Source organism: Protopterus annectens, chromosome 10.part0 (assembly GCF_019279795.1).
Source record: "Protopterus annectens isolate FY-2018-M chromosome 10.part0, PAN1.0, whole genome shotgun sequence".
In the NCBI taxonomy this organism is placed as follows: Eukaryota; Metazoa; Chordata; order Ceratodontiformes; family Protopteridae; genus Protopterus; species Protopterus annectens.
This window is the reverse complement of record NC_056744.1, coordinates 1428083416-1428096308: the sequence shown is the minus strand read 5'-3', so window position 1 is coordinate 1428096308 and position 12893 is coordinate 1428083416. Positions and strand designations below refer to the sequence as shown.

Sequence of the window (12893 nt, the reverse complement as noted above, 5' to 3'; positions counted from 1 at the left end):
ACCAATTGATGACGTCTCATTTGGAGATATTTTAGAGATCCTTAAGTGCAAAGGTGTTGGTCAAACGATAATCCTTTTACTGAGGAATCAGTATTTCTGGAGGCTTTTGGTTCTGGCCCATCTATGTCTTGGGTGACTCCCCTGGGTGATGAACTTATTGATCTAGTCTCTTGCCAGGCAAGAAAGGTTGAACCTATTCCATGCTGTATGGATAAGTTTCTAGCATCTCCAAAGGACAAATCCCACTGGAACAAAGGAGTCCTTCTCGATGCAATGGTTATTGCAGCAGCTACTAAAAAGGAGCTAGTGAAACAGAGATCCTGTGTCTGACCTCCTAATAGTGAATTTAGGGTGCTGGATAGATTTGGGAAATATGTATTTGCTTCAGCGACCTTTGGTCTTAGGTCCCGGTATTACCTGGCACACTTTACAAGACTACAGAGAGATTTGACAAAAGAACTATGAAAATCCTTCTTGGAGTCTATGTCTGCAAAGGATCACAAAAGATCATTATCTCAGATGGCCACTCTTTTATCTATTTCCATTGTGTCCAATGAGGTTAATCTCTCATGCAGCAGAAGGTACTTCACGGGTGGCTGGTTCAGGCATTGCCATAAGGAGACATGCCTGGATATTGCTATGTGACTTTGCAGAGCCTTTCAAGTCTTCTTTCATCAATACTAGTTTTGATGGAACAGCCTTGTTTAACCCTTTTATGAAAGAGACACTTTCCTGAAGTGAGCAAGAAGTCAAGACTGTCTGCCATAGGGATCCAGTTTTCTACCCCTCAACAATCCTTTTCAAGAAATTAGAGAGGTGGCAAGAAAATGTGGTTCCGCAATTCCCAGGGATCTTTCCAGGGCTCACTCGGAGACAACTCCTTCAGAGGCAGAGGATGGAGTTGAAACAGAGGATGCCATCTTTGCGGCAGAGGAGGCCCACAAAATCAGGGTTCTAGAGATTCCTTTCCAGATAGACCCTTTCAGTGCTCTTGAAGTGCTGCCTGACTTCCTGCCTCTGGAGGCAGTCAGGGGATGCTTGCCCCTGTACCCAGAAGCCTAGTCTGCCATAACAAATGATTCTTGGGTGCTAAAAATAATATCCAGAGGTTACTTCGTACCCTTTTTTCAAACCCCTACTTTCAAAAGAAGGAAGCTCCTTGATATTCCACCCAGTCAGATGTCAGCTGCAGCACAAGAAGTTTAAAGTCTGCTGGACAAGAGTCATCCAGGAGGTCCAACCAGACCAAACAGGATTCTGAACTTGCTCAAGATTCTTTTTGTGCCAAAGAAGACAGGCGACCTGTGGCCAATTTTGGATCTAAGCAATCAAAACCAGTTTGTGAGAAAATCAAACTTCTGAATGGTCACAATTCTATCCATTCTACCTGTTCTACACAAGGATGATTGGATGTGCTCCATTGATCTTTAGGAGGAGTACTATCACATCAAAATAGACATTCCCGGAGACATTTATGTTTTTGGCTGGGAGCCAGTCACTACCATTTCAGAGTTCTGTCCTTTGAACTCACCACAGCCCGCAGGGTGTTTATCAAGTGTATAGCAGTGGTAGCAGCTCACCTGACACTAGAAGGGTTCAGAGTGTTTCCATATCTAGATGACTGGCTTCTCACCGCCCCAACCATGTATCTCTTAGAACAATTCAAGAACTATGTTCCAGATTTGTCAATCACTTGGCATAGCAGTCAATACTGCCAAATCCAAACTGACACCAGTACAGAGCCTGAAGTTTATTGGGGCCCATCTAAATTCAAGAAGCCAGATAGCTTCCTTACCAACTCACTGTGTATGCACTCTCAGATCCCAAGTTCATCAAATTCTTTCTCACCCTGTCCTTCCTGCCAAACCTTTCTTCAAGCATTAGGATCCATAGCAGCATTGATAGTATTAGTTCTATTAGCATGTTATTTGAGTTTTCTTCAGTGGACTCTAGATGCTTAGTGATCTATTCTTCGACAACCCCTATCCTTTCCACTCAGTCTTACTCAGGCAGAAATCACATTTGCTGGTGGATACAGTCAGATGAAATTTACAAAAGTTGATCTTTCATTCTATCTCCACATTGGCCACAATGACCACAGATGCCTTCCAAATGTGGTGGGGGAGGCACTACTCGGGAAGTACGGTTCAAGGCACTTGGTCCCCCTAATATACCCATTTGCATATCAATGTCCAGGAGATAAGGGTAGTTCTTTTAGCAATAGGCCATCTGCTCCAACCACTTTCTAGTAGCAATGCACATTCTGTGGAAATCTAATGTGCTGGTGGACAAACTCACAGATCCATTCTCTTACCTCACGAGTGGTCTGTCAAGCGGATGCAAAGAAATTTTCTGCTGTTGGGACCAAACAAGCTGCAATCTTTTTGCATCTTCCCACAGAAAAAAGTGCAGCTGGTATGTTGCCCTGACCCCTCCCCCTGCAAGGGGGAGTCAACGAAAGATGCTGTAGTCCACGTTTACCCTCTGGTCTCCTTTACTCCTATCCTCCTCCTACCTCTGATTCAAAAATTCTTACAGAAAGACAGTCAGTTGAAGAGCTGGGTCATTTCATTGTCCCTTTTTGGCCTTGCCAGATGTGGTTCCCCTTCCTCTGGTCTCATCTTTACTGTTGTCCTTAGATACTAGACCCTAGTCCCAGTCCTTCTTTCATATCCTTTAGGGATGAAACATCCCAATATTCCAGCCCTCAAACTAACCGTATGTTTTCTCCAGTTCCATTACTAACCAGACAGCCGGGGCTTTCTTCCCTGTTACGTGTCATTCTTTTATCCTCACAAAAGAGCTCCACTAGAAGAATTTACAAAAGAAAATGGAAAATATTTTCATTTTGGGCTTTGAAGAGTAAGTTTGATCCATTCACTGCCCGTGTCTCTCTGGTAGTAGACTTTTTAACTTTCATCTTTCAAAAAGGTGTTAGTTTTTCCACAATCAAAGGACAGTTAGCGGCTGTATCTAATTTTCATTCAGGGGACAAGAAGTCTTGTTTGGCTGCTTCCAAGTTATGTAAGGCTTTTTTAAAAGGCACCTTCCTGCTTAGACCTCCAGTGAAATATCCTTCACCTCTCTGGAGTCTGACTGTACTACTGCAAGGTTTGACTCTAAAACCATTTGAACCTTCACCAAAAACTGACTTAAAGTATTTATCTTGGAAAACAGCCTTTTTAGTGGCTATTACTTCCGCCAAAAGGATTTCCACACTCCAGGCTCTTTCATCAAAGGCTGCCTACATTCTTTTTCATGAAGACAGGGTTACCAATCCCTCTTTTCTACCAAAAGTGCTTTCTGAATCTAATATCAATCAAACCATTCATTTACCAGTATTCTTTCCAGAATTTTCAAACAAAGGAGAATACATACTGGATGTGCATAGACAATTATGTTTTACTTGCACAGAACAAAATAATTCAGAAAAACAGTTCAGTTGTTTGTCTCCTTTTCACCTAGTAAATGGGATCTCCAATTTCTTTTTTTTTTTTTCCAAATCTTTGTTTTTATTTTTTGTTACATTAAACAATTTGTAAAATACAGTACACACTAACAGATGATAATACGTTGAAAGTAAACCATTTACAAAGTTAATGAAGCAACTGTTCATTCTAGTAATAGACAAATATCTTTAAAGTTCATTTTCTCAATATGAAGAGTGACATAGATGGACAGCAGAATGAGATGAACAGACATATGAGAACTATGACAATATTACCATTGTTAATGTACAATGTAGCTTTTTGCACATAGAATGTATTAGATAACTATACAGTGTTATAGAATACAGGAAAAAAAACAACAGAGAAAGAAAAAAACTTCTATATACACCTATTTACAATTTGCAGATCATAACTGAAACGAAATAACTCGCTTTCCTCAATGGATTGGTCTCTGACAGGCTCATATGAAAAGTTGGGATCTCCAATTTCTAAAGTTACATTGGCCAAATGGATAACTAACTGTATTTTCTGTATTTATTCTCAGCAAGGCCTTTCTCTACCCATAACCTCCTAAAGCTCATTCAACTAGATCAATGGCCACTTCAGCTACATCTTGGTCAAGAACTTCAGTTGATGATATTTGCGCAGCAGCCACATGATCCAATGCCCATACCTTTGTTACTCATTACAAATTGGACTTAATTTCCAGAAGTAGAGCTGCCTTTGGTTCAGCAGTTCTCCAGAATATCCTTCCGTGAGGGTCACCTCAGATTTACATAGTTGGGGACTCTGTCCCATACATTGATGAAGAATGAGAAGGACAACATCAGGTATAAAAGTTATTTATTCACCATAACTAGGCTTCTGTGTTGTCCATTTTCATTCTTCCTCAACTTTTTCCCTCCTTCCCCTTCCTGTCATCTTTTGCAGTGATCTAATGGATTTTTGTGCTGAAATTTCTGTGTTGGAACCTACAGTTTCCAGGTTTGAGCCCTGCTGGAGTTTCTATTCTTCTTTTTTAGTACTCACAGAATGCTATATGGCAGCAAATTCAATCTGAGGCATTGAGGATGTATTAGGGCATTATGGTAGAGGGAGGAGCTTGAGAGTGGCATCCGAAATATGTAGTACGCGGCCTACTCAGATCTGAGGATAATATCCGTAATCCACATGTTGAGGAAGAATGAAAATGGACAACACAGATGCCTAGTTATGGTGAGTACATAACTTTTATTTTTTTCCAAGAAAGGCATCATTGTTTGAAGAGATATACTGTGCTTTGTATAGTTTTTGTGGTTTTGTGTGTGTGTCTGTGTGTGTCCTGCTGCTTCCTGACCATGAGGCTCCTTAACATTAACTGCTTCCATATACAGCTTGTGGGGGAGTCAAAAACTGTCATCATGGCAGCTATCAGGGTTTTTTTCTGCTGTATCTGCAATCCTAGACATATTTGGTTTTGCACCTGTTTAGCTGGATGTATAATGAGAGTCACCTCAAGGCTAAACCTCCCTTCCATAAAGGATTTAAGCCAGCAGGTTAAACCTTGAGCACTTACAAGGAAGAACCACATGCACATTTTTCTTGTCCCCCCAGGGAAATCATGCCTTGCATATGTACTCTTGAGCATTTAAAACTCCCCTCACCCCTCCAAATGCTGTGAATAGGCTCAGCTCCTTCCTTCCTCTCTCTTACCCTTCCGGTTTATCAGGCACCCAAGCTGCTAATTGAACTCTGTTCATCTAGGTCATAGACAGGGTTTTATCCCTCTGGTTACTCTCCTTGGTAGAAATGACTGTGAAGCTGGAGCATTTATACAAACTGTTGTGCATAAGGTGATTGTACTCACATAATCACTGGAGATGGATTTTCAGCGTGGTACATAGTGCACAATTCTGAGCATTCTGACACAAATGCTGCCATTTAATTTTCCTTTTCCTTTTTTTTTTTTTTTTTACCTTAATTCTTCCAGAGGATACCTTTTTTCATTGTAGTCAGATAGCATGGTGCCATGATCAGAATTGTAGACTTGCTGAAGTTTATATTTCATGTTCTAGATTTTCTTTGCAGATGAAACATATTCTTTGCACTTGTTTTCCTGCCTGCATAGGTTCAGTTTCCAGAGAGTGCTAATGTGCACATTTTTCACTGAACTTATATTAGTGTGGGATGTGAATACAGAGAATTTGCCACTTACTCAAAATGTTTTTGAGGCACAGCATAGAAGGGTTTTTACTTGCCTGGCTAATAGGATGCAACTTTTAATGAGATAATTTAATACAGTTCTGTCAGACAAGACTCACACTCCACGTTCCTAAGCACATTGTAGAATATTAGGGTCCAACTTAACACTCTCATACTGGGCAACTTCAACTACCCCTACATTAACTGGGAAAACTACTCATGTACCAACACACTTGCCCAATGTTTCCTGGATTTCATTAATTCAAATGCTCTGGACCAGCTCGTTCTTACCCCCACTAGAGGTAGCAAAATCCTTGACCTGGTCATTACTAATATGGTCGACTGTTGCTCTACACCTATAGTCAACTCCTCCCTGGTTAGATCCGACCACAAACTAATCACCCTGGAAATCTACACCCCCCCCCCCCCCCCCCCACAAAGGTAACCACCATGAAAAACTTCTCCAAAGCTAACTTTGGGCTCCTAAAATAAAAACAGAGGTGGCTAACTTCATGGCACCCATGCAAATGGAGAATAGTTGCATGATCGCCGAATTATACACCACTGCATTGTAGAAACGCTTACACAAATACATGGATCTTGGCATACCCAATAGAACCAAGACGTCTCCTCCAAAAAAAGGAAGCCAATCTGGTGGTCCCCTGCCATAAACAAAGTCTACAACAGAAGGAGGAAACTGATGTGGAATAAGGTGAAGTCTCAATACTGGAAAAACTCCCTTATCAGCCTCAACAAAAAGTTGAGATCCCTCAAGAAATCCTCTAAAGCTAGCTATGAAAACAGAATTGCAGCATATAGTAAAGACAACCACAGGACCTTCTATAGTTATGTAAAGAATGTCCATGGCAATACCCAGATTTGCTTTGAGCTACTGTATAATGGTACCTCTTATACCAAGCCAACAAATATTGCCAATATACTGGCCAACAGATTCAGTTCCAACTTTACCCCAACCCCCAAAGGACCAATCACAATACCAGTAGATTGCTAGGCACTGAGTATTACTACTGTATAGGTTAAAAAAGCACTGTCCAAGGCCAAGAATACAGCTTCCATGGAACCTGACAATATCCCTGGCTGTGTTTTACATGAACTACAGAGTGAACTGACACCTCACCTGTGTGCCCTGTTCAATCACAGCCTCACCTCAGGCTTTGTCCCTACTGAATGGTGCACTTCTACAGTCATGCCTCCCCACAAAGGAGGAGCGACTACAGACCCTGGGAACTATTGCCCCCATTAGCCTGACAAGTCTGATTTGCAAAACTATGGAATGCATCATCATGGACCTAATAAATAAGGATATAGGGAATCTCCAAACTCTGAATCCCACACAGTTTGGTTTTGTGAAGAGAAGAATTATGCCTGCTCAACTTGGTCGACTTCTTTGAGACAGTCACCAGAGCTGTGGATGAAGGCAAGGTGGTTCATACAGCCTACCTTGATCTGGCCAAGGCATTTGATATCATTCCCCATTCAGGAATCGTAGAAAAACTCAGTAAGCTAGGCATCAACCCCTATATTAATAGGTGGGTTGCAAACTGGCTCACAGATAGAACCCACAGTGTGAAAGTAGTGGACTCCAAGCCAGACTGCCGACCAGTCATGAGTGGAGTTCCACAGGGTTCAGTCCTGGGTCGTCTCCTGTTTGGTATCTACTTCTCTGAAGTCCAGGCCAACACAAAGGGTCTCTGGCTGACAAAGTTCACAGACGATTGCTAGTTGGGAGCTATTATTAACTCCCCAAGTGATGTTGACATCCTGCAGAAAGGCCTCACTGAGATGAACGACTGGTGTCAGAACTATGGCCTTAAGCTCAATGCCAAAAAACGTGTCGTCATCCCCTTTGGGAAAAACCTGGTTCCCATGAATTACCGCATCGATGGTAGTCCACTGAACACAGAAGGTATTATAAGAGATCTGGGAACACAGGTTGACAGCAGCCTCTCTTTTGACCACCACATTGCCACTGTGGTCAGAAAGACCTTCTATGTGGCACATCTCATTACTAAGGGTTTTGCATCCAGGAAGAAAGAGGTCATTGTCTCCTTCTACTCTTCCCTCATTAGGCCAATCATCGAGTACAATGCCCCATTTGGCATGTACCTCACTAGACACCTACAACAACTGGAGAGGCTGCAAAAGTACCTCACAAAGAGGATCCTGGGTCTTAAACACTTGTCCTATATGGACAGACTCAGACAACTCCAACTATTTTCTGTCTCATATCACCTACTTAGAGGCAATCTCTGCTTGACATACAAAGCCATGTCTGATCCAGCTCTGTTAGAAATGCTACATCTAAAGAAATCCCAATCCCTCCACACAACACACTCCAGTGACCTCAACCTCATTACCACAATTAACAACATGCTGGAGGGACAGGTTCATAACCCAAAGAGTGCCCTTGCTATGGATAGGCTTCCCATACATGTCAAACAGAGCACCTCACTGACCTTCTTCAAGAGAAACCTTGATGAGTGAATGGGAAATAGAAAATTCACCCCTGGGATCACTCCAGTGGCTCTACTCGACAGAGGCTCTAGGTACCACCCTTGCATACGTATCTAGTCCTGTCCTGCATGTTTGTTGTGTTTCAGGGTTTTGTTACTGGTATTTATATGTACTCAGTGATTTATTCTTAGTAGATTGCATTCCTGTTTGTATTTTTCCGCATTCAACTGATTTTTTTTTTTTACTTCTGCACTAATTTTTGTTGCTTTGGATTCAACTTCAGTAGCTTGTGTATCAGCCACATGTTGTGGATCCCTGCATAGCACACACTGTAAGTGCAGCTCCCGCAGCCTCAAGAGCATTTTAACCGAGTAGGTCAGCTAGATAATTGTCAATGAACTTGAACAATCATGTTCATGTACAGGCTAGACACTCATGAAACACTTTGTCCAGTAAAGGCCGCTAATTTTTAAAATTTAAATCTGCAGAAACACATCTTGTTGTGTACTACTTGCCAGAGATCATCTTTGGAATATTACTGTCTGCACTGTAATCTGCTTATTTACAGTTGTGTGCCAAATTCATTTATTGAAATAAGTTTATATTATTTGCTGTGTTTTGATCTTTAAAAATACTTTTTCATTGAATTGTGTAGGATCTGGAAGGAGAAATTAGAGCAAGCAGAAAAACGTAAATCTGAAGAAACAAAAGAATTACAGGTATGCTGACCATGGTCAGTATTTCCCTACTGTTTAATTGTGCAAATGATTTTATATTTATTTATTTTTTGTGTTCATTTGTGTGTTCACTGCTGTTGTCTAAAACAGATAGTGAGTCTGTGTTGTGTTTTTGAGTAACCTGAGGAAGAGGGGAGGAAACATCTGAACATCCATAAGTTTTAAGGAGTTAAGGAGCACAGTGGCATATGAACATAAAGTTGTATGAACCTTTTTGTAGTGCTGGTGACCTAGGACATTGAGATTCATTGACCAAATTTACTGGTCCTTAAATAGAAGTGCAACTCTGTAAGGTCTAATGTAGCAAGCAGTGATGGGCAAGATGGGTCTGCACATCCATGAGATCACTTTTACACTGCAGACCTGTAAGTCATCAGTCTTAGGGTGGCAAAAGACATCATCGGGCGAACTATACAGTTTTAAGTTATCCACAAAAATACGATGAGAAGTCTGTCAACAGTTGTTTTCTGGAAGCCAACTTGTAATTATAGCTTAATCTGTTAAGTCAACAGCTTACTGGGTTAAGGGCAAGATAATACAGCAATGGTGACAGAGAGTCACCCTGGCAGGTCACCTTTTGAATTTTTATCCCTGGGATAATAATTGTCCTTAGTTATGGCTTAACTGCAAAGTAGTTTGTCACAGTTTTATGGCCGCTGAAGTGTAATTGATCAGTGTAGAGTGTATCTTATACATCTGTAAGCACTCTTTTTTTCCATGAATTTGGAATGAGGTCAAATGATTTTATGTAATCTATCCATGCCAGACTTTGTCTTCCCTTTTCTACAATTCTCTGTTATGGTTTTATTTAGCAACAAATGTTCCCTTGTTCCATGCGATTTTCTTTTGTTACCCTTTTGTTATATTGCCATAATTGATTTTTTTTTCTAAATGACTATAAACTATGTCTGCATTATTTCCAGCATATAGTTTGTATTTTGTCTTGAAAGTGTTTGGTCTATATTTTTAGGATGTCTTGCAGGTTCACTCTTAAGAAGGAGTATAGCTTTTCCTGTTAACCATGTTGGTGTCCATTCAAGATGTGCATATAAGTAATTTTTGCTCGGTGCTAAATTTCTTTCTAAAGATGTTAATACCTTTAGCTGAAAGTTAGGTACTGCATCTGGACTTTGTGTTGTCCAGTTAGTAGCTTTCCTTAATTTTGTTTCATTTTCTCTGGTTGTTACTTCATCTCATATTAAATCCTCTACATTAGAACTCCTTACTGTTTATTTTATTTTTCTATTTATTCAGCATCTTTATGTTTCACAGGATCTTCATAAATATTTCTCCAAAATGTATCTGTTTCTTCTTTTTGGTGGTGTTTCTATTCCTTTTGCTGTATTTCCCATTTCTTTCTAAAACTTTTCTGCTACGTTTTTCAGCCTGTGCTGGTTTATTTAGTTTATTATTTGCAATAGCTTATAATAGATTTTGGTCAATTTTGATACTGTGCATTACTTTTGCTACGTCTACCTTTCTAAGTATTTTTGATGATCTACTCCCTTTTCTATATTCTTCTAAAAAGATGCTTGTTATCTTAATTGATTTATAGCTTTCTCTATTCAGTGCTTCCGTGGTGGCAGTTTATTTCCCCCTCCTTTCCGTTTTTTTTTTTTTTTTGGTTAGCTTTTATCTGGTACTAATTCAGCTCTACAGTAATATATCTGATTTATTTCTGTTATATCACAAGAATTTCTCTTAGTAGTCTTAATTACTGCGTTCATCTATTTTACCAAATTTCTAACATTTTGGGTCTTATTTATTTTCTCTAATCTATTTCTTTCATCAGTCTTAATATATATATTCATCTCTATAAAATCAGTCAACTCTTCCTTTAGATATTTTTTTTCTAGACTAAAAACACCTCCTTCAGTCTCTATTTCCTTTGGGTATGATACAGAAAGTTCCATAACATCTTCCACTGATATATCCTCTTCAGATGCACCCTGCTTCATCTGCTGCTCCTTTATATGGGAGCTTATTGGCCCATCACTCCACAACATTGCTTGTGTCAGAGTTGTACTGTTTCCTTCTCATTCCCTTGCTGTGCAACTTCAGCTGAACTTTTGTACTGGTCTCTACAGAAGGCTCCAGAACATTGCCATGTGGCAATTTTTTTGAATGCCTTCTGTGCCACATGTTTCTCCTTAATATTGAGACTCATTGTTCTATCGTACTGTGACATTACCTGTGCTGGATTTTCTACACTAAATTATTTAATTTGCAGATTATCCATAACTTCATATCTGATGTCATTGCCTTCATTTGCTGTTCAATTTATGGGTTTTTGATCTGAGCATCAGATCCGACTTGGCCGCACACCAAAGCTGTAGGCTCCGACATCTGAGCTCCTTCCCCACCCATGATGCTCCTCCCCTATAAATCCCTCAGATCTTGTTTGCCATGTTTCGCTAAGCATCGGGTTCACGACACTCTGAGCTCCTCAGGGCTTTCTTTATTCAGTGAGCGAATTTTCTGCCAGTTTATTCTAGTAATTTGGTTAGTGTTTTTTTTCTGTTAGTCTCTTCTTTCTGTCTATCTCCGTTTTGCATCAAAGAAAGTTTTTTTTTTTTGTGGTCTCTTTCATCCCCTTTCTTCCAGCTGTTTAGCTATATATATATATATATATATATATATATATATATATATATATATATATATATATATATATATATGCATATATTTAGATCTTTATATTAAAAAAAAATAAAGTTCTTAACTTCTAGTTTTTTTTGTGCTCCTGAGTTCTGTTGCCTTGTTGCTGTTGTTTCCTAGAACATAGCCGATTCTAAGCCCACTGGGTTTAGAAAATGCAGCACTTCAGGGCACAAAATCCCACTTTCAGATGCATATGTTGAGTATGTAGCTTAGGGGCACTCATCTTAACTCTTCATGTTCTATTTGTACTGGTTTCAATCAGCGGGCACTCATTGACCACCATAACAAACTTATTTTGAAGGAACTTCTCCCTAGTTCCACCTCTTCATACCCCCCTTCCACTTCAGTAGCCCAACCCCCCTCCAAGAAACACAAAGTGAGGAAGAGATCCCCCAGCAGATCTCGCCACTTGGGGGAGTCTCCCACCAATATTCTGAGGCCCTTGGAGCTGACTGCTTCTGCTCTGATAGTCATATAAGCCTCCCATCCTCGCTGGAGCTGTAGTTTCTCTCCCGAGTCACTGTCTTAGAGAGATAAGTCCCCTCTCCTGCAGCACCAGAGGCCGTCTTCCAGGCTTGCTTCGGTAGCTTCTTCTGTTAGGTCCTCCAGTACCGTTTCCAAAGCCGAGATGGATAGTATGATGGTGAAATGCCTCGAGGCACAAATCCAGCTGGGGATCTTGCCTGCTCCGTCCCCTCCTGGATCTGCGAGCAACATTCTTGCCTTCACTCCTATTGTTCCTTCTCTGATCTGACCTTGGATTGTGGAGTTATCAGGTCCAAGCCTTCTTGGTGCTGAGACGTCGGAGCCAACAGAAACAGTTACCTCAACCCCGATGGTCTCCCTGTCTCACCTGGCTCCAACTGTCTCAGAGCCTAGCGATTCATGGAACCGTAGTTTCAGTATCAGCTCTAAGGAATTGACGTTAGCCACAACATTTTTAGAGCTGTCTCTTCCTCTCAGAGCTTTGGCGTTTGACAGCTCGGCTCCTTCTCCCCACTTGGATCCAGGAGTGGTTGGGGTTCGTAGAGCTTCGCTTACCCATCCACAGCTTCGGCTGCAATGGGGATGCCTGTTATGTCCCGATCTCCCTCTGCTTTCGAGGTGGTGGAGAGGGTTTTCTCTACACTCAGAAGAGCCTCGACTCTACCTGCTTTGGACTCTGATCCACTCCAGATGCATTTGTGGGTGAGACATCTACTCTTGTCACCCCGGGCCAGCCTGGCCAAAAGGACTTCCAGCCTGCTTCCCATTTGGAACCCCCAGAGTCTTCCGATAGATCTCCAAAACACCCCACCGTAAAGGTCCCTCAGATGCACACGTGTAAAAGGAGACACCTGGATTCCCTCTTGGAATCCCTCACAGAGGACACCAATCTCGATGAAGGAGA

General features: G+C 41.0%; 1 protein-coding gene across 1 annotated transcript in view; it reads left to right on the top strand.

Moving 5' to 3' along the window:
- KIF14 (kinesin family member 14) overlaps nucleotides 1-12893 on the top strand; it is a 2369812-nt gene that overhangs the window by 980522 nt on the left and 1376397 nt on the right. The window contains exon 13 of the mRNA XM_044086046.1: nucleotides 8761-8824. Coding sequence (XP_043941981.1) covers nucleotides 8761-8824 — 64 coding nt within the window. The remainder of the gene's footprint in view (nucleotides 1-8760; nucleotides 8825-12893) is intronic.